Source organism: Oncorhynchus keta, unplaced genomic scaffold (genome assembly GCF_023373465.1).
Source record: "Oncorhynchus keta strain PuntledgeMale-10-30-2019 unplaced genomic scaffold, Oket_V2 Un_scaffold_17529_pilon_pilon, whole genome shotgun sequence".
In the NCBI taxonomy this organism is placed as follows: Eukaryota; Metazoa; Chordata; class Actinopteri; order Salmoniformes; family Salmonidae; genus Oncorhynchus; species Oncorhynchus keta.
The window spans coordinates 192,501-215,096 of NW_026290824.1; the positions used below are offsets into that span (position 1 = coordinate 192,501).

The following is a 22,596-nucleotide window of genomic DNA, read 5'->3' on the forward strand; positions in this document are numbered from 1 at the left end:
GGTGGGACTTCCTAAACCATTTTGAAGTACAGGAAGTCAGCAGTGTGGGACTTCCTAAACCATTTTGAAGTACAGGAAGTCAGCAGTGTGGGACTTCCTAAACCATTTTGAAGTACAGGAAGTCAGCAGTGTGGGACTTCCTAAACCATTTTGAAGTACAGGAAGTCAGCAGGGTGGGACTTCCTAAACCATTTTGAAGTACAGGAAGTCAGCAGTGTGGGACTTCCTAAACCATTTTGAAGTACAGGAAGTCAGCAGTGTGGGACTTCCTAAACCATTTTGAAGTACAGGAAGTCAGCAGTGTGGGACTTCCTAAACCATTTTGAAGTACAGGAAGTCAGCAGTGTGGGACTTCCTAAACCATTTTGAAGTACAGGAAGTCGGGCAGGGTGGGACTTCCAATGGGTTAAGAAGGAATGATCACATGATTCCATCCAGGTCATGAGGAGGGATCAGCCAATGAATTGGATGGTTTATCTTACGTCACCAAAATGACGCACACGCGTCGACGTGGCCGGAAGATGTGGGTTGTTATGATTCTGAGCGGTCAGATAGCAACAATGACAATAAACTACCTTGTGAGGAATCGGAGGTGGCTCGTTTAAGCTTGTTGTATCTTGTTCTTGATACCATGTCTTGTGTTGACTGATGTCGTGTTTACGCCAATATGGCTCAAATCCTCTAGCTTTCTAATCAACAACTGTAACGATGTATTTGAGAGATAACAAGCGATCATTGTGCAAATGTATTTATGTTTCCAATAAACACCTGGAGAGGATATATTGTTTACATGTTGTCGAGTCGAAGCCAGGGGTCCTCAACCTCCTCTTTCACAGGGACGAGAGTCTTCACAGATTAGAGTGGCCTTTTATTGTCCCCAGCACAAGGTCCACCTGTGTAATGACCATGCGGTTTAATCCCTTTCTTGATATGCCACACCTGTCAGGTGGATGGATTATCTTGGAAAAGGAGAAATGCTCACTAACAGGGATGTAAACAAATTTGTGCACAACGGTTGAGAGAAAGCTTATGGAAAATGTCTGGGATCTGTACAGTGTATTTTCATAGACCCCTGGTTGAAAACTTCTGGTCTAAACCAACCAGGTCTGTTTTGACAAGTAGTTGTCCACGTGTCAGTGTTCTTGCTAAACAGCCAACCCCTCTATACTCCTGATCCAAATGGAATAATTGTAGATGGCAGTATATGGGGGGGGGGGGGAACTCTGAACCACCTTTACTCCAAACACAGAGAAATGTACAAAAGCTCTCCCTCACCCTCCATTTGGCAAATCTGACCATAATTCCATCCTCCTGATTCCTGCTTACATGCAAAAATTAAAGCAGGAAGCACCACTGAGTAGATAAATAAAAACAAGTGTTCAGATGAAGCAGATGCTAAACTACAGGACTGTTTTGCTGTCACAAACTGGAATAAGTTCCAGAATTACTCCGATGGCGTTGAGGAATACACCACGTCAGTCATTGGCTTCATCAATAAGGACATCGATGACGTCGTCCCCACAGTGACCGTACGTACATACCCCAACCAGAAGCCATGGATTACAGGCAACATCCTCACTGAGCTACAGAGGCTAGAGCTGCCACTTTCAAGGAGCGGGACTCTAACCTGAAAGCGTAGAAGAAATCCCGCTATGCCCTGCGACCAACGATCACAGGCAAAGGGTCAATACAGGACTAAGATCGAATCGTACTACATCAACTCTGACGCTCGTCAGATGTGACAGGGTTTACAAACCATTACAGACTACAAAGGGAAGCACAGCCGAGAGCTGCCCAGTGACACGAGCCTACCAGACGAGCTAAATTACTTCTATGCTTGCTTCGAGGCAAATAACACTAAAACATGCATGAGAGCATCAGCTGTTCCCGAAAGACAGAGTGATCACACTCTCCGCAGCCGATGTGAGTAAGACGTTAACCTCCCAGGGGTAGGTGGGACGCTTGCGTCCCACATGGCCAATAGCAAGGGAAAATGCAGAGCGCTACAAAATATCTCAAAAGTTACCTGTAAACTTGGCTAAACGTATATAAATCGATCAAATTGAAGACGGGATGATCTGTGTTCAATACAGGAGAAAAACAAACTGACGCTACTTTTCTGGTTAAGCGCCTCTATCAAAAGGTACACATGAAGTGACTCTCGTTCTGAGCTATGGTACTTCTTCATTACACAAAGGAAAAACATCAACCAATTTCTACAAACTGGTGACATCCAGTGGAAGCGGTAGGAACTGCAGGAAAGTCGTTTAGAATTCTGGATTCCCCATGAAAACATATTTTAAAAAACAGTGACCTCAAAACAAAAAAAAAATATCTGAATGGTTTGTCCTCTGGGTTTTGCCTGCTAAATAAGTTCTGTTATACTCACAGACATGATTCAAACAGTTTTAGAAACTTCAGAGTGTTTTCTATCCAATACTAATAATAATAATATGCATATATTACGATCATGGGACAGAGTCGGAGGCAGTTCAGTTTGGGCATGCTATTTATCCAAAAGTGAAAATGCTGCCCCCTACCCCAAACAGGTTCAAATAGGTCAACATTCACAAGGTCGCAGGGCCAGACGGATAACCAGGAAGTGTACTGTGAGCATGCTTTGACCAACTCACAAGTGTCTTCACTGACATTTTCAATGTCTCCCTGTCTGAGTCTGTCGTACCAACCTGTTTTAAGCAGACCACCATAGTCCCTGCGCCCAAGAGCACTAAGTTAACGGGGAGTTGAGTTGTAGCAGGGTGTTGCGTTCCCTCTTCTTAGAGGCGTGCGTAACACCCTGTACCAAGAACACTAAGGTAACCTGCCTAAATGACTACTGACCTGTAGCACACAAATCTGTAGCCATGAAGTGCTTTGAAAGGTTGGTCATGGCTCACATCAACACCATTATCCCAGAAACCCTAGACCCACTCCAATTTGCATACCACCCAAACAAACAGATCCGCAGATGATGCAATCTCTATTGCACTCCACATTGCCCTCTCCCACCTGGACAAAAATAACACCTATGTGAGAATGCTCTTCATTGACTACTGTTCAACACCATAGTGCCCTCAAAGCTCATCACTAAGCTAAGGACCCTGGGACTAAACACCACGCTCTGCAATTGGATTCTGGACTTCCTGACAGGCCGCCCCCAGGTAAGGGTAGGTAACAACGCATCCTCCACGCTGATCCTCAACACAGGGGCCCCTCAGGGGTGCGTGTGCAGTCCCTTCCTTCCTTCCTGATCACCGACAACAACGAGACTTCCTATAGGAAGGAGGTCAGAGACCTGGCCATGCGGTGCACGACAACAACCTCTATCCTCAACGTGAGCAAGACAAAGGAGAGGATTGTGGACTACAGGAAAAAGAGGACTGAGCACGCGCCCATTCTCATAGACGAGGCTACAGTAGAGCAGGTTGAGAGTTTCAAGTTCCTTGGCGTCCACATCAACAACAAACTAGAATGGTCCAAACACACCAAGACAGTTGTGAAGAGGGCATGACAAAACCTCAGGAATCTAAAAAGATTTGGCATGGGTCCTCAGATCCTCAAAAGGTTCAACAGCTGCACCATCGAGAGCATCATAACTGGTTGCATCACTGCCTGTTATGACAACTGCTTGGCCTCCGACCGCAAGGCACTACAGAGGGTAGTGCGTACGGCCCAGTACATCACTGGGGGTAAGCTGCCTGCCATCCAGGACCTCTACACCAGGTGGTGTCAGAGGAAGGCCCTACAAATTGTCAAAGACCCCAGTCACCCTAGTCATAGACTGTTCTCTCTGCTACCACATGGCAAGCGGTACCGGAGCACCAAGTCTAGGTCCAAGAGGCTTCTTAACAGCCTCTACCCCCAAGCCATAAAACTCCTGAACATCTAATCAAATGGCTACCCAGACTATTGGCAATGCCCCCCCACCGCTGCTACTCTGTTGTTATGTTGTATGAATCAACTAACCGGTGCCCCCGCACATCGACTCGGAAATGCTCCTGTATATAGTCTCTTGTTATTTTACTGCTGCTCTTTAATTACTTGTTAATTTGATTTGTTTTAGTTTTTTTTAAACTGCATTGTTGGTTAAGAGCTTGTAAGTAAGCATTTCACTGTAAGGTCTACTACACCTGTTGTATTCAGCATTTCACTGTAAGGTCTACTACACCTGTTGTATTCAGCATTTCACTGTAAGGTCTACTACACCTGTTGTATTCAGCATTTCACTGTAAGGTCTACTACACCTGTTGTATTCAGCATTTCACTGTAAGGTCTACTGTTGTATTCAGCATTTCACTGTAAGGTCTACTACACCTGTTGTATTCAGCATTTCACTGTAAGGTCTACTACACCTGTTCTATTCAGCATTTCACTGTAAGGTCTACTACACCTGTTGTATTCAGCATTTCACTGTAAGGTCTACTACACCTGTTGTATTCAGCATTTCACTGTGAGGTCTACTACACCTGTTGTATTCAGCATTTCACTGTGAGGTCTACTACACCTGTTGTATTCAGCATTTCACTGTGAGGTCTACTACACCTGTTGTATTCAGCATTTCACTGTGAGGTCTACTACACCTGTTGTATTCAGCATTTCACTGTAAGGTCTACTACACCTGTTGTATTCAGCATTTCACTGTAAGGTCTACTACACCTGTTGTATTCAGCATTTCACTGTGAGGTCTACTACACCTGTTGTATTCAGCATTTCACTGTAAGGTCTACTACACCTGTTGTATTCAGCATTTCACTGTGAGGTCTACTACACCTGTTGTATTCAGCATTTCACTGTGAGGTCTACTACACCTGTTGTATTCAGCATTTCACTGTGAGGTCTACTACACCTGTTGTATTCAGCATTTCACTGTAAGGTCTACTACACCTGTTGTATTCAGCATTTCACTGTACGGTCTACTACACCTGTTGTATTCAGCATTTCACTGTAAGGTCTACTACACCTGTTGTATTCAGCATTTCACTGTGAGGTCTACTACACCTGTTGTATTCAGCATTTCACTGTGAGGTCTACTACACCTGTTGTATTCGACTAATAACATTTGATTAGATGTATTTGGGAAGGTACCTTCTTGATGATGTCCCTCACGGCCAGTAACTTCCCGTTCTCCGTTCCAACAAACAGCAGCTCCTGTTCTACTGTCTCTACTGCAGAGTTCCTGAGAACACACACAATCGTTTTGAAACTCTTTTAGAGGGGATTACAGATAGAGAGGGTAGTAGACCAGGGGACTGTGGGTAGTGTAGTATAGTAGACCAGGGGACTGTGGGTAGTGTAGTATAGTAGACCAGGGGACTGTGGGTAGTGTAGTATAGTAGACCAGGGGACTGTGGGTAGTGGAGTATAGTAGACCAGGGGACTGTGGGTAGTGGAGTATAGTAGACCAGGGGACTGTGGATAGTGTAGTATAGTAGACCAGGGACTGTGGGTAGTGGAGTATAGTAGACCAGGGGACTGTGGGTAGTGTAGTATAGTAGACCAGGGGACTGTGGATAGTGTAGTATAGTAGACCAGGGACTGTGGGTAGTGTAGTATAGTAGACCAGGGGACTGTGGGTAGTGTAGTATAGTAGACCAGGGGACTGTGGATAGTGGAGTATAGTAGACCAGGGGACTGTGGGTAGTGGAGTATAGTAGACCAGGGGACTGTGGGTAGTGGAGTATAGTAGACCAGGGGACTGTGGGTAGTGTAGTAGAACAGGGGACTGTGGGTAGTGGAGTATAGTAGACCAGGGGACTGTGGGTAGTGGAGTATTGTAGACCAGTGGACTGTGGGTAGTGGAGTATAGTAGAACAGGGGACTGTGGGTAGTGTAGTATAGTAGACCAGGGACTGTGGGTAGTGGAGTATAGTAGAACAGGGACTGTGGGTAGTATAGTAGAACAGGGGACTGTGGGTAGTGGAGTATTGTAGAACAGGGACGGTGGGTAGTATAGTAGAACAGGAGCCTGTGGGTAGTGGAGTATAGTAGACCAGGGACTGTGGGTAGTATAGTAGAACAGGGACTGTGGGTAGTATAGTAGAACAGGGGACTGTGGGTAGTGGAGTATAGTAGACCAGGGGACTGTGGGTAGTATAGTAGAACAGGGGACTGTGGGTAGAGTAGTATAGTAGAACAGGGGACTGTGGGTAGTGGAGTATAGTAGAACAGGGGACTGTGGGTAGTGGAGTATAGTAGAACAGGGGACTGTGGGTAGTGTAGTATAGTAGAACAGGGGACTGTGGGTAGTGTAGTATAGTAGAACAGGGGACTGTGGGTAGTGTAGTATAGTAGAACAGGGGACTGTGGGTAGTGTAGTATAGTAGAACAGGGGACTGTGGGTAGTGTGGTATAGTAGACCAGGGGACTGTGGGTAGTGTAGTATAGTAGACCAGGGACTGTGGGTAGTGGAGTATAGTAGAACAGGGGACTGTGGGTAGTATAGTAGAACAGGGACTGTGGGTAGTGGAGTATTGTAGAACAGGGGACTGTGGGTAGTATAGTAGAACAGGGGACTGTGGGTAGTGGAGTATAGTAGACCAGGGACTGTGGGTAGTGGAGTATAGTAGACCAGGGGACTGTGGGTAGTGTAGTATAGTAGACCAGGTGACTGTGGGTAGTGTAGTATAGTAGACCAGGGGACTGTGGGTAGTGTAGTATTGTCGAACAGGGGACTGTGGTATTGTCGAACAGGGGACTGTGGGTAGTGGAGTATTGTAGAACAGGGACTGTGGGTAGTGGAGTATTGTAGAACAGGGGACTGTGGGTAGTATAGTAGAACAGGGGACTGTGGGTAGTGGAGTATTGTAGAACAGGGGACTGTGGGTAGTGGAGTATAGTAGAACAGGGGACTGTGGGTAGTGTAGTATAGTAGAACAGGGGACTGTGGGTAGTGTAGTATAGTAGACCAGGGGACTGTGGGTAGTATAGTAGAACAGGGGACTGTGGGTAGTGTAGTATAGTAGACCAGGGGACTGTGGGTAGTGTAGTATAGTAGACCAGGGGACTGTGGGTAGTGGAGTATAGCAGAACAGGGGACTGTGGGTAGTGTAGTATAGTAGACCAGGGGACTGTGGGTAGTGGAGTATAGTAGAACAGGGACTGTGGGTAGTGGAGTATAGTAGACCAGGGACTGTGGGTAGTGGAGTATAGTAGACCAGGGGACTGTGGGTAGTGTAGTATAGTAGACCAGGGGACTGTGGGTAGTGTGGTATAGTAGACCAGGGGACTGTGGGTAGTGTAGTATAGTAGACCAGGGGACTGTGGGTAGTGGAGTATAGTAGAACAGGGGACTGTGGGTAGTATAGTAGAACAGGGGACTGTGGGTAGTGGAGTATTGTAGAACAGGGGACTGTGGGTAGTATAGTAGAACAGGAGACTGTGGGTAGTGGAGTATAGTAGACCAGGGGACTGTGGGTAGGCAGACCAGGGGACTGTGGGTAGTATAGTAGAACAGGGGACTGTGGGTAGGGTAGTATAGTAGAACAGGGGACTGTGGGTAGTGGAGTATTGTAGAACAGGGGACTGTGGGTAGTATAGTAGAACAGGGGAGTGTGGGTAGTATAGTAGAACAGGGGACTGTGGGTAGTGTAGTATAGTAGAACAGGGGACTGTGGGTAGTGTAGTATAGTAGAACAGGGGACTGTGGGTAGTGTAGTATAGTAGAACAGGGGACTGTGGGTAGTGGAGTATAGTAGAACAGGGGACTGTGGGTAGTGGAGTATAGTAGAACAGGGGACTGTGGGTAGTGGAGTATAGTAGAACAGGGGACTGTGGGTAGTGGAGTATAGTAGACCAGGGGACTGTGGGTAGTGTAGTATAGTAGACCAGGGGACTGTGGGTAGTGTGGTATAGTAGACCAGGGACTGTGGGTAGTGTAGTATAGTAGAACAGGGGACTGTGGGTAGTGGAGTATAGTAGAACAGGGGACTGTGGGTAGTATAGTAGAACAGGGGACTGTGGGTAGTGGAGTATAGTAGAACAGGGGACTGTGGGTAGTATAGTAGAACAGGGGACTGTGGGTAGTGGAGTATAGTAGAACAGGGGACTGTGGGTAGTGTAGTATAGTAGAACAGGGGACTGTGGGTAGTGGAGTATAGTAGAACAGGGGACTGTGGGTAGTGGAGTATAGTAGACCAGGGACTGTGGGTAGTGTAGTATAGTAGACCAGGGGACTGTGGGTAGTGTAGTATTGTAGAACAGGGGACTGTGGGTAGTATTGTAGAACAGGGGACTGTGGGTAGTGGAGTATTGTAGAACAGGGGACTGTGGGTAGTGGAGTATTGTAGAACAGGGGACTGTGGGTAGTGTAGTATAGTAGACCAGGGGACTGTGGGTAGTGGAGTATAGTAGACCAGGGGACTGTGGGTAGTGGAGTATAGTAGACCAGGGACTGTGGGTAGTGTAGTATAGTAGACCAGGGGACTGTGGGTAGTGTAGTATAGTAGACCAGGGGACTGTGGGTAGTGTAGTATAGTAGACCAGGGGACTGTGGGTAGTGTAGTATAGTAGACCAGGGGACTGTGGGTAGTGTAGTATAGTAGACCAGGGGACTGTGGGTAGTGTAGTATAGTAGACCAGGGGACTGTGGGTAGTGTAGTATAGTAGACCAGGGACTGTGGATAGTGGAGTATAGTAGACCAGGGACTGTGGGTAGTGGAGTATAGTAGACCAGGGACTGTGGGTAGTGGAGTATAGTAGACCAGGGACTGTGGGTAGTGTAGTATAGTAGAACAGGGGACTGTGGGTAGTGGAGTATAGTAGACCAGGGGACTGTGGGTAGTGGAGTATTGTAGACCAGTGGACTGTGGGTAGTGGAGTATAGTAGAACAGGGGACTGTGGGTAGTGGAGTATAGTAGAACAGGGGACGGTGGGTAGTATAGTAGAACAGGGACTGTGGGTAGTGGAGTATAGTAGACCAGGGGACTGTGGGTAGTATAGTAGAACAGGGGACTGTGGGTAGTATAGTAGAACAGGGGACTGTGGGTAGTATAGTAGAACAGGGGACTGTGGGTAGTGGAGTATAGTAGAACAGGGGACTGTGGGTAGTATAGTAGAACAGGGGACTGTGGGTAGTGTAGTATAGTAGAACAGGGGACTGTGGGTAGTGGAGTATAGTAGAACAGGGGACTGTGGGTAGTGGAGTATAGTAGAACAGGGGACTGTGGGTAGTGTAGTATAGTAGAACAGGGGACTGTGGGTAGTGGAGTATAGTAGAACAGGGGACTGTGGGTAGTATAGTAGAACAGGGGACTGTGGGTAGTGGAGTATTGTAGAACAGGGGACTGTGGGTAGTATAGTAGAACAGGGGACTGTGGGTAGTGGAGTATAGTAGAACAGGGGACTGTGGGTAGTGTAGTATAGTAGACCAGGGGACTGTGGGTAGTGTAGTATAGTAGACCAGGGGACTGTGGGTAGTGTAGTATAGTAGAACAGGGGACTGTGGGTAGTGTAGTATAGTAGAACAGGGGACTGTGGGTAGTGTAGTATAGTAGAACAGGGGACTGTGGGTAGTGTAGTATAGTAGACCAGGGGACTGTGGGTAGTGTAGTATAGTAGAACAGGGGACTGTGGGTAGTGTAGTATAGTAGAACAGGGGACTGTGGGTAGTGTAGTATAGTAGACCAGGGGACTGTGGGTAGTGTAGTATAGTAGAACAGGGGACTGTGGGTAGTGTAGTATAGTAGACCAGGGGACTGTGGGTAGTGTAGTATAGTAGACCAGGGGACTGTGGGTAGTGTAGTATAGTAGACCAGGGGACTGTGGGTAGTGTAGTATAGTAGACCAGGGGACTGTGGGTAGTGTAGTATAGTAGACCAGGGGACTGTGGGTAGTGGAGTATAGTAGAACAGGGGACTGTGGGTAGTATAGTAGAACAGGGGACTGTAGTGGGTAGAACAGGGACTGTGGGTAGTATAGTAGAACAGGGGACTGTGGGTAGTGGAGTATAGTAGACCAGGGGACTGTGGGTAGTATAGTAGACCAGGGGACTGTGTAGTATAGTAGACAGGGGACTGTGGGTAGTGTAGTATAGTAGAACAGGGGACTGTGGGTAGTGGAGTATAGTAGACCAGGGGACTGTGGGTAGTATAGTAGAACAGGGGACTGTGGGTAGTATAGTAGAACAGGGGACTGTGGGTAGTGTAGTATAGTAGACCAGGGGACTGTGGGTAGTGTAGTATAGTAGACCAGGGGACTGTGGGTAGTGGAGTATAGTAGAACAGGGGACTGTGGGTAGTGTAGTATAGTAGAACAGGGGACTGTGGGTAGTGGAGTATAGTAGAACAGGGGACTGTGGGTAGTGGAGTATAGTAGACCAGGGGACTGTGGGTAGTGGAGTATAGTAGACCAGGGACTGTGGGTAGTGTAGTATAGTAGACCAGGGGACTGTGGGTAGTGTGGTATAGTAGACCAGGGGACTGTGGGTAGTGTAGTATAGTAGACCAGGGGACTGTGGGTAGTGGAGTATAGTAGAACAGGGGACTGTGGGTAGTATAGTAGAACAGGAGACTGTGGGTAGTGGAGTATTGTAGAACAGGGGACTGTGGGTAGTATAGTAGAACAGGAGACTGTGGGTAGTGGAGTATAGTAGACCAGGGGACTGTGGGTAGTGGAGTATAGTAGACCAGGGGACTGTGGGTAGTGGTATAGTAGAACAGGGGACTGTGGGTAGTGGAGTATAGTAGACCAGGGGACTGTGGGTAGTGTAGTATAGTAGACCAGGGGACTGTGGGTAGTGTAGTATTGTCGAACAGGGACTGTGGGTAGTATTGTCGAACAGGGGACTGTGGGTAGTGGAGTATTGTAGAACAGGGGACTGTGGGTAGTGGAGTATTGTAGAACAGGGGACTGTGGGTAGTGTAGTATAGTAGACCAGGGGACTGTGGGTAGTGGAGTATAGTAGACCAGGGGACTGTGGGTAGTGGAGTATAGTAGACCAGGGACTGTGGGTAGTGGAGTATAGTAGAACAGGGAACTGTGGGTAGTGTGGTATAGTAGACCAGGGGACTGTGGGTAGTGTAGTATAGTAGACCAGGGGACTGTGGGTAGTGTAGTATAGTAGACCAGGGGACTGTGGGTAGTGTAGTATAGTAGACCAGGGGACTGTGGGTAGTGTAGTATAGTAGACCAGGGGACTGTGGGTAGTGTAGTATAGTAGACCAGGGGACTGTGGGTAGTGTAGTATAGTAGACCAGGGGACTGTGGGTAGTGTAGTATAGTAGACCAGGGGACTGTGGGTAGTGGAGTATAGTAGAACAGGGGACTGTGGGTAGTGTAGTATAGTAGAACAGGGGACTGTGGGTAGTGTAGTATAGTAGACCAGGGGACTGTGGGTAGTGTAGTATAGTAGACCAGGGGACTGTGGGTAGTGTAGTATAGTAGAACAGGGGACTGTGGGTAGTGGAGTATAGTAGAACAGGGGACGGTGGGTAGTATAGTAGAACAGGAGACTGTGGGTAGTGGAGTATAGTAGACCAGGGGACTGTGGGTAGTATAGTAGAACAGGGGACTGTGGGTAGTATAGTGGGGACTGTGGGTAGTATAGTAGAACAGGGGACTGTGGGTAGTGGAGTATAGTAGACCAGGGGACTGTGGGTAGTATAGTAGAACAGGGGACTGTGGGTAGTATAGTATAGTAGACCAGGGGACTGTGGGTAGTGGAGTATAGTAGAACAGGGGACTGTGGGTAGTGGAGTATAGTAGAACAGGGGACTGTGGGTAGTGTAGTATAGTAGACCAGGGGACTGTGGGTAGTGGGTATAGTAGAACAGGGGACTGTGGGTAGTATAGTAGAACAGGGGACTGTGGGTAGTGGAGTATTGTAGAACAGGGGACTGTGGGTAGTATAGTAGAACAGGGGACTGTGGGTAGTGGAGTATAGTAGACCAGGGGACTGTGGGTAGTGGAGTATAGTAGACCAGGGGACTGTGGGTAGTGTAGTATAGTAGACCAGGTGACTGTGGGTAGTGTAGTATAGTAGACCAGGGGACTGTGGGTAGTGTAGTATTGTCGAACAGGGGACTGTGGGGTATTGTCGAACAGGGGACTGTGGGTAGTGGAGTATTGTAGAACAGGGGACTGTGGGTAGTGGAGTATTGTAGAACAGGGGACTGTGGGTAGTATAGTAGAACAGGGGACTGTGGGTAGTGAGTATTGTAGAACAGGGGACTGTGGGTAGTGGAGTATAGTAGAACAGGGGACTGTGGGTAGTGTAGTATAGTAGAACAGGGGACTGTGGGTAGTGGAGTATAGTAGACCAGGGGACTGTGGGTAGTATAGTAGAACAGGGACTGTGGGTAGTGTAGTATAGTAGACCAGGGGACTGTGGGTAGTGTAGTATAGTAGACCAGGGGACTGTGGGTAGTGGAGTATAGCAGAACAGGGACTGTGGGTAGTGTAGTATAGTAGACCAGGGGACTGTGGGTAGTGGAGTATAGTAGAACAGGGGACTGTGGGTAGTAGTATAGTAGTAGGGGACTGTGGGTAGTGGGTATAGTAGACCAGGGGACTGTGGGTAGTGTAGTATAGTAGAACAGGGGACTGTGGGTAGTGTGGTATAGTAGACCAGGGGACTGTGGGTAGTGTAGTATAGTAGAACAGGGGACTGTGGGTAGTGGAGTATAGTAGAACAGGGGACTGTGGGTAGTATAGTAGAACAGGGGACTGTGGGTAGTGGAGTATAGTAGAACAGGGGACTGTGGGTAGTATAGTAGAACAGGGGACTGTGGGTAGTGGAGTATAGTAGAACAGGGGACTGTGGGTAGTATAGTAGAACAGGGGACTGTGGGTAGTATAGTAGAACAGGGGACTGTGGGTAGTGTAGTATAGTAGAACAGGGGACTGTGGGTAGTGGAGTATAGTAGAACAGGGGACTGTGGGTAGTATAGTAGAACAGGGGACTGTGGGTAGTATAGTAGAACAGGGGACTGTGGGTAGTGTAGTATAGTAGACCAGGGGACTGTGGGTAGTGTAGTATAGTAGACCAGGGGACTGTGGGTAGTGGAGTATAGTAGAACAGGGGACTGTGGGTAGTGTAGTATAGTAGAACAGGGGACTGTGGGTAGTGTAGTATAGTAGACCAGGGGACTGTGGGTAGTGTAGTATAGTAGACCAGGGGACTGTGGGTAGTGGAGTATAGTAGAACAGGGGACTGTGGGTAGTGTAGTATAGTAGAACAGGGGACTGTGGGTAGTGGAGTATAGTAGAACAGGGGACTGTGGGTAGTGTAGTATAGTAGAACAGGGGACTGTGGGTAGTGGAGTATAGTAGAACAGGGGACTGTGGGTAGTGGAGTATAGTAGAACAGGGGACTGTGGGTAGTATAGTAGACCAGGGGACTGTGGGTAGTGTAGTATAGTAGAACAGGGGACTGTGGGTAGTATTGTCGAACAGGGGACTGTGGGTAGTGGAGTATTGTAGGGGACTGTGGGTAGTGGAGTATTGTAGAACAGGGGACTGTGGGTAGTGGAGTATATTGTAGAACAGGGGACTGTGGGGTAGTATAGTAGAACAGGGGACTGTGGGTAGTGTAGTATAGTAGACCAGGGGACTGTGGGTAGTGTAGTATAGTAGACCAGGGGACTGTGGGTAGTGTAGTATAGTAGAACAGGGGACTGTGGGTAGTGTAGTATAGTAGAACAGGGGACTGTGGGTAGTGTAGTATAGTAGAACAGGGGACTGTGGGTAGTGTAGTATAGTAGAACAGGGGACTGTGGGTAGTGTAGTATAGTAGAACAGGGGACTGTGGGTAGTGTAGTATAGTAGAACAGGGGACTGTGGGTAGTGTAGTATAGTAGAACAGGGGACTGTGGGTAGTGTAGTATAGTAGAACAGGGGACTGTGGGTAGTATAGTAGAACAGGGGACTGTGGGTAGTGGAGTATAGTAGACCAGGGGACTGTGGGTAGTGTAGTATAGTAGAACAGGGGACTGTGGGTAGTGGAGTATAGTAGAACAGGGGACTGTGGGTAGTGGAGTATAGTAGAACAGGGGACTGTGGGTAGTGTAGTATAGTAGAACAGGGGACTGTGGGTAGTGGAGTATAGTAGAACAGGGGACTGTGGGTAGTATAGTAGAACAGGGGACTGTGGGTAGTGGAGTATAGTAGAACAGGGGACTGTGGGTAGTGTAGTATAGTAGACTGTGGGTAGTATAGTAGAACAGGGGACTGTGGGTAGTATAGTAGAACAGGGGACTGTGGGTAGTATAGTAGAACAGGGGACTGTGGGTAGTATAGTAGAACAGGGACTGTGGGTAGTGTAGTATAGTAGAACAGGGGACTGTGGGTAGTAGAGTATAGTAGAACAGGGGACTGTGGGTAGTGTAGTATAGTAGAACAGGAGACTGTGGGTAGTGGAGTATTGTAGAACAGGGGACTGTGGGTAGTATTGTAGAACAGGGGACTGTGGGTAGTGTAGTATTATAGAACAGGGGACTGTGGGTAGTGTAGTATTGTAGAACAGGGACTGTGGGTAGTATAGTAGAACAGGGGACTGTGGGTAGTGTAGTATAGTAGAACAGGGGACTGTGGGTAGTGTAGTATTGTAGAACAGGGGACTGTGGGTAGTGTAGTATAGTAGAACAGGGGACTGTGGGTAGTGGAGTATAGTAGAACAGGGGACTGTGGGTAGTGGAGTATAGTAGAACAGGGGACTGTGGGTAGTGGAGTATAGTAGAACAGGGGACTGTGGGTAGTGGAGTATAGTAGAACAGGGGACTGTGGGTAGTATAGTAGAACAGGGGACTGTGGGTAGTGTAGTATAGTAGAACAGGGGACTGTGGGTAGTGGAGTATAGTAGAACAGGGGACTGTGGGTAGTGGAGTATAGTAGAACAGGGGACTGTGGGTAGTGGAGTATAGTAGAACAGGGGACTGTGGGTAGTGGAGTATAGTAGAACAGGGGACTGTGGGTAGTGGAGTATAGTAGAACAGGGGACTGTGGGTAGTATAGTAGAACAGGGGACTGTGGGTAGTGTGGTATAGTAGACCAGGGGACTGTGGGTAGTGGAGTATAGTAGAACAGGGGACTGTGGGTAGTGGAGTATAGTAGACCAGGGGACTGTGGGTAGTGTAGTATAGTAGACCAGGGGACTGTGGGTAGTGTAGTATTGTCGAACAGGGGACTGTGGGTAGTATTGTCGAACAGGGGACTGTGGGTAGTGGAGTATTGTAGAACAGGGACTGTGGGTAGTGGAGTATTGTAGAACAGGGGACTGTGGGTAGTGGAGTATTGTAGAACAGGGGACTGTGGGTAGTATAGTAGAACAGGGGACTGTGGGTAGTGTAGTATAGTAGAACAGGGGACTGTGGGTAGTGGAGTATAGTAGAACAGGGGACTGTGGGTAGTGTAGTATAGTAGAACAGGGGACTGTGGGTAGTGTAGTATAGTAGAACAGGGGACTGTGAGTAGTATAGTAGAACAGGGGACTGTGGGTAGTATAGTAGACCAGGGGACTGTGGGTAGTGTAGTATAGTAGAACAGGGGACTGTGGGTAGTGTAGTATAGTAGAACAGGGGACTGTGGGTAGTGTAGTATAGTAGAACAGGGGACTGTGGGTAGTGTAGTATAGTAGAACAGGGGACTGTGGGTAGTATAGTAGAACAGGGGACTGTGGGTAGTGGAGTATAGTAGACCAGGGGACTGTGGGTAGTGGAGTATAGTAGACCAGGGGACTGTGGGTAGTGTAGTATAGTAGAACAGGGGACTGTGGGTAGTGGAGTATAGTAGAACAGGGGACTGTGGGTAGTGGAGTATAGTAGAACAGGGGACTGTGGGTAGTGGAGTATAGTAGAACAGGGGACTGTGGGTAGTATAGTAGAACAGGGGACTGTGGGTAGTGGAGTATAGTAGAACAGGGGACTGTGGGTAGTGTAGTATAGTAGAACAGGGGACTGTGGGTAGTATAGTAGAACAGGGGACTGTGGGTAGTATAGTAGAACAGGGGACTGTGGGTAGTATAGTAGAACAGGGGACTGTGGGTAGTATAGTAGAACAGGGGACTGTGGGTAGTGTAGTATAGTAGAACAGGGGACTGTGGGTAGTGTAGTGTAGTAGAACAGGGGACTGTGGGTAGTGTAGTATTGTAGAACAGGGGACTGTGGGTAGTATTGTAGAACAGGGGACTGTGGGTAGTGTAGTATTGTAGAACAGGGGACTGTGGGTAGTGTAGTATTGTAGAACAGGGGACTGTGGGTAGTATAGTAGAACAGGGGACTGTGGGTAGTGTAGTATAGTAGAACAGGGGACTGTGGGTAGTGTAGTATTGTAGAACAGGGGACTGTGGGTAGTGTAGTATAGTAGAACAGGGGACTGTGGGTAGTGGAGTATAGTAGAACAGGGGACTGTGGGTAGTGGAGTATAGTAGAACAGGGGACTGTGGGTAGTGGAGTATAGTAGAACAGGGGACTGTGGGTAGTGGAGTATAGTAGAACAGGGGACTGTGGGTAGTGTAGTATAGTAGAACAGGGGACTGTGGGTAGTGGAGTATAGTAGAACAGGGGACTGTGGGTAGTGGAGTATAGTAGAACAGGGGACTGTGGGTAGTGGAGTATAGTAGAACAGGGGACTGTGGGTAGTATAGTAGAACAGGGGACTGTGGGTAGTGTAGTAGAACAGGGGACTGTGGGTAGTGTAGTAGAACAGGGGACTGTGGGTAGTATAGTAGAACAGGGGACTGTGGGTAGTATAGTAGAACAGGGGACTGTGGGTAGTGTAGTATAGTAGAACAGGGGACTGTGGGTAGTGTAGTATAGTAGAACAGGGGACTGTGGGTAGTGTAGTATAGTAGAACAGGGGACTGTGGGTAGTATAGTAGAACAGGGACTGTGGGTAGTATAGTAGAACAGGGGACTGTGGGTAGTATAGTAGAACAGGGGACTGTGGGTAGTGTAGTATAGTAGAACAGGGGACTGTGGGTAGTGTAGTATAGTAGAACAGGGGACTGTGGGTAGTGTAGTATAGTAGAACAGGGGACTGTGGGTAGTATAGTAGAACAGGGGACTGTGGGTAGTGGAGTATAGTAGAACAGGGGACTGTGGGTAGTGTAGTATAGTAGACTGTGGGTAGTATAGTAGAACAGGGGACTGTGGGTAGTGGAGTATAGTAGAACAGGGGACTGTGGGTAGTATAGTAGAACAGGGGACTGTGGGTAGTGGAGTATAGTAGAACAGGGGACTGTGGGTAGTGTAGTATAGTAGACTGTGGGTAGTATAGTAGAACAGGGGACTGTGGGTAGTATAGTAGAACAGGGGACTGTGGGTAGTGTAGTATAGTAGAACAGGGGACTGTGGGTAGTATAGTATAGTAGAACAGGGGACTGTGGGTAGTGTAGTATAGTAGAACAGGGGACTGTGGGTAGTGTAGTATTGTAGAACAGGGGACTGTGGGTAGTATTGTAGAACAGGGGACTGTGGGTAGTGTAGTATTGTAGAACAGGGGACTGTGGGTAGTGTAGTATTGTAGAACAGGGGACTGTGGGTAGTATAGTAGAACAGGGGACTGTGGGTAGTGTAGTATAGTAGAACAGGGGACTGTGGGTAGTGTAGTATTGTAGAACAGGGGACTGTGGGTAGTGGAGTATAGTAGAACAGGGGACTGTGGGTAGTGGAGTATAGTAGAACAGGGGACTGTGGGTAGTGGAGTATAGTAGAACAGGGGACTGTGGGTAGTGGAGTATAGTAGAACAGGGGACTGTGGGTAGTGGAGTATAGTAGAACAGGGGACTGTGGGTAGTATAGTAGAACAGGGGACTGTGGGTAGTATAGTAGAACAGGGGACTGTGGGTAGTGTAGTATAGTAGAACAGGGGACTGTGGGTAGTGGAGTATAGTAGAACAGGGGACTGTGGGTAGTGGAGTATAGTAGAACAGGGGACTGTGGGTAGTGGAGTATAGTAGAACAGGGACTGTGGGTAGTGGAGTATAGTAGAACAGGGGACTGTGGATAGTATAGTAGAACAGGGGACTGTGGGTAGTGGAGTATAGTAGACCAGGGGACTGTGGGTAGTGGAGTATAGTAGAACAGGGGACTGTGGGTAGTATAGTAGAACAGGGGACTGTGGGTAGTGGAGTATAGTAGAACAGGGACTGTGGGTAGTATAGTAGAACAGGGACTGTGGGTAGTATAGTAGAACAGGGGACTGTGGGTAGTGGAGTATAGTAGAACAGGGGACTGTGGGTAGTATAGTAGAACAGGGGACTGTGGGTAGTATAGTAGACCAGGGGACTGTGGGTAGTGGAGTATAGTAGAACAGGGGACTGTGGGTAGTGTAGTATAGTAGAACAGGGGACTGTGGGTAGTATAGTAGAACAGGGGACTGTGGGTAGTATAGTAGAACAGGGGACTGTGGGTAGTATAGTAGAACAGGGGACTGTGGGGGTAGTATAGTAGAACAGGGGACTGTGGGTAGTGTAGTATAGTAGAACAGGGGACTGTGGGTAGTGTAGTATAGTAGAACAGGGGACTGTGGGTAGTGTAGTATAGTAGAACAGGGGACTGTGGGTAGTATAGTAGAACAGGGGACTGTGGGTAGTATAGTAGAACAGGGGACTGTGGGTAGTATAGTAGAACAGGGGACTGTGGGTAGTATAGTAGAACAGGGGACTGTGGGTAGTATAGTAGAACAGGGGACTGTGGGTAGTGGAGTATAGTAGAACAGGGGACTGTGGGTAGTGTAGTATTGTAGAACAGGGGACTGTGGGTAGTATAGTAGAACAGGGGACTGTGGGTAGTGGAGTATAGTAGAACAGGGGACTGTGGGTAGTATAGTAGAACAGGGGACTGTGGGTAGTGGAGTACCTGTGTCCAATGTTGACAGAGACCAGGTTGTCGAGGTTGAGACGACACCACTGTTCCACGTCTGGAGCACAGGTAGCACTGTAGAGCGCTCGTCTGACCCGCGGAGAGGAACACGCCTGGAACACTGCTGCTAGCTGCTCTCTGAAGCCACTACGACCATCCTCAAACAGCTTATCACTCTCATCCACCACCAACCATTCCACACTGAACACACACACACACAGTATTAACAAACAAACCCAGCTACGACAGCCCTCGACCAATATATCAGACCCAACAACACAGAAATAACACAGTCTTGTATAACTAACCTTGGGGCTGGGCGGTATACCGTATTTTACTATACACAGATATTGATGCAGGGACTGGTTTGGGTTTTTACTTTACCTTCTATAACGATATTTGAACGTTTGGTTTGTTAAATGTGATACGCTGTGTGTAACGTCCGTTTTTATAGTTGACTTGGCTACTTGGGTCGTCTCTCGCCATGCCGCCTTCTAGCCCCGCCCCCCTGTCACTCAAGGAGCGCATTTTGATGTTACTTGCCCAGAGACACTTGTGTTCAGTCTGCATGGTCAATCGAGTACCACAGTTTGAGTCATAATCCCCATAAAGCCTAGTGGTCAAACAGGGAAATGGTTCCATTGTTTTTTAACAATACATTTTTTATTTTAGAAACACTTAAAATAAGGGATATGTTTCTCGTAGGTTTACAAGGAGACTTTTATCAATATAGTCGGCTGTATTTACTCGCCAAAAATGAAACGGCAATTAGCTGCTAATGTGGCTAATATAAAGAACTACAAATGCCACCATGATCTAGCCGAATCGAGGCAAAGGTAAGAATGTCTGGATTAACTATCTAATGTTAGCTATATGTAGTAATGAATTTTAATTTTAATTAATATTATTATATTATTATTATTATTATATTAATGAATTAAATTGGCTACATTTCTTTAAAAAATTACAATTCTGTGAAAACTTGTTTTAAATTGACAATATGTTAGCAAAGGTTCCAGATAGAGACGACGTGCAGGAGCTTGCAGGAATTGGTAGTCTTGCATAATGTCTACTTTGATGCAAATTAGCATTTTAGAATCTGAGTAAGTAGAGCCCGAATATCTTGATAAAAGTCACCTGTACACGGTCATCAAAACGTCACGTCAGGGTAAAGACTACACGAAACACAGCCCTTAATTTAAGTGTTTCTAAAATAAATACAAAATTAAAATGGTGGAAAAACAATGGAAGCATTTCCCTGTTTGACCACTAGGTTTTATGGGTATTATGACACCACCACTGTGGGGTTCTACGTAGCACATGCGACAATGTTGTTTTCACTTTGCTTCTTAATATAAATCCACTAGCGTTCCATAATTACCCTATTAGTTTGTTTCTTACATCTGCAAAGTTCTTAGCAAGTTTGTGAAAAAAAAGTATCTTCTAAATCAAAGAGGAATAGTTATAGCATTAATACGTTGGCTACATGAAGACACATTTAATGTAGCCAAAGATTATAGGGTCCCCTAGGAAACACTTATCAACACTTTGGTTCCTACCCTGTCACAATAATTCCTCCCTGGCATTTTCATTCATTGTCATGTCAAACAACACTGTATTCAAAGTGCCCACCATTATTTATATTCTAACTATAGAATTAGAATAATCCTTCTATTTCCATGATTCCAACAGTTCACCAGTGTTTTTGCTCTAAATCAATTGCAACATTTGGTTATAAATAAGGCCTAGTATTTGTGGCCAGTCTTACGGCAGTGTGGAAATGAATGACACACAGAAATGTATCAAAATGTGTTTTAGGTTGAATTGAACGGTATAAAACAGAAAGGAGAAAGACTCATTGAATTGAACGGTATAAAACAGAAAGGAGAAAGACTCATTGAAATCACGCAGAATGTATGTTGCCACCCTGGGGGTCATTACTCAAAGCACATTAAGGACTTTTAGGACTAAAATGTTTAAAAAAACAGTGATATATTTTGGTCATATCGCCCAGCCCAAACTAACCTTATGGGGACATACAATCCTGTCCCATTTCAAAATCCTATTTCCCCTAACCACAAAACATAACCCTAATTCTAACCTTAGCTCCTAACCCTAATTCTAAGCTTAACCCTAAACAACTTAGAAATAGCATTTGACCTTGTGAGCCCAGTTGGTCAAATGTTTTGACTTCTGGTCTCCACGGGTATAGTTAATAATATGTGTGGATGTGTTTAACACACACAGTATTGACAAACAAAACCTATTACAATACCCCTCAACCAACATAGAGCCAACACACAGAGGGAGCTGACCTGCTGAGGTCTATCGCATCCTGCTTCAGGAGGAACACCAGTCTATTGGGGGTACTGATCAGAATATCTAGACGGAGAGAGAGGGGGAGAGAGAGGGGGGAGGGACAAAAAAAAATAGAAAATGAGTGAGGGCTGTTGTGCTGGTCTCGGTCTCATTAGTAAACAGGTCCCAGCGCATTTTACAGATCATTTGAATATCGTCTTTGTACCGGATTTCTTGTGAGAGCAGGGAACGTATTTCCTGGCTGCCATGGAGGCCTTGTCTAGTATGTGAACTCTGAACCCGACGCCCTCCGACAGACGCACCAACTCCCTGTGGGTCTACACAACAACACAACATTGTAACAACATAACACAACATTCTAACACAGTAGACAGTAACAGCAGTATACTGTAGGTAGGGGTAAAGGATAGATAATAGACAGTAACAGCAGTATACTGTAGGTAGGGGTAAAGGATAGATAATAGACAGTAACAGCAGTATACTGTAGGTAGGGGTAAAGGATAGATAATAGACAGTAACAGCAGTATACTGTAGTTAGGGGTAAAGGATATATAATAGACAGTAACAGCAGTATACTGTAGGTAGGGGTAAAGGATATATAATAGACAGTAACAGCAGTATACTGTAGGTAGGGGTAAAGGATAGATAATAGACAGTAACAGCAGTATACTGTAGGTAGGGGTAAAGGATAGATAATAGACAGTAACAGCAGTATACTGTAGTTAGGGGTAAAGGATAGATAGACAGTAACAGCAGTATACTGTAGGTAGGGGTAAAGGATAGATAATAGACAGTAACAGCAGTATACTGTAGTTAGGGGTAAAGGATAGATAATAGACAGTAACAGCAGTATACTGTAGGTAGGGGTAAAGGATAGATAATAGACAGTAACAGCAGTATACTGTAGGTAGGGGTAAAGGATAGATAATAGACAGTAACAGCAGTATACTGTAGGTAGGGGTAAAGGATAGATAATAGACAGTAACAGCAGTATACTGTAGGTAGGGGTAAAGGATAGATAATAGACAGTAACAGCAGTATACTGTAGGTAGGGGTAAAGGATAGATAATAGACAGTAACAGCAGTATACTGTAGGTAGGGGTAAAGGATAGATAATAGACAGTAACAGCAGTATACTGTAGGTAGGGGTAAAGGATAGATAATAGACAGTAACATCAGTATACTGTAGGTAGGGGTAAAGGATAGATAATAGACAGTAACAGCAGTATACTGTAGGTAGGGTAAAGGATAGATAATAGACAGTAACAGCAGTATACTGTAGGTAGGGGTAAAGGATAGATAATAGACAGTAACAGCAGTATACTGTAGGTAGGGTAAAGGATAGATAATAGACAGTAACAGCAGTATACTGTAGGTAGGGGTAAAGGATAGATAATAGACAGTAACAGCAGTATACTGTAGGTAGGGGTAAAGGATAGATAATAGACAGTAACAGCAGTATACTGTAGGTAGGGGTAAAGG

General features: G+C 46.5%; 1 protein-coding gene across 1 annotated transcript in view; it reads right to left on the reverse strand.

The window, feature by feature from the left end:
* Positions 1–21,451, reverse strand: part of LOC118377855 (probable ATP-dependent RNA helicase DDX52) — a 25,353-nt gene extending 3,902 nt beyond the window's left edge. Inside the window, exons 1-4 of the mRNA XM_052514411.1 lie at positions 21,320–21,451; positions 21,111–21,177; positions 18,793–18,996; positions 5,086–5,176 (exon numbers count right to left, since the gene is read on the reverse strand). Coding sequence (XP_052370371.1) covers positions 5,086–5,176; positions 18,793–18,996; positions 21,111–21,177; positions 21,320–21,362 — 405 coding nt within the window. The 5' untranslated portion in view covers positions 21,363–21,451. The remainder of the gene's footprint in view (positions 1–5,085; positions 5,177–18,792; positions 18,997–21,110; positions 21,178–21,319) is intronic.
* Between the last annotated feature and the right edge of the window lie 1,145 nt (positions 21,452–22,596).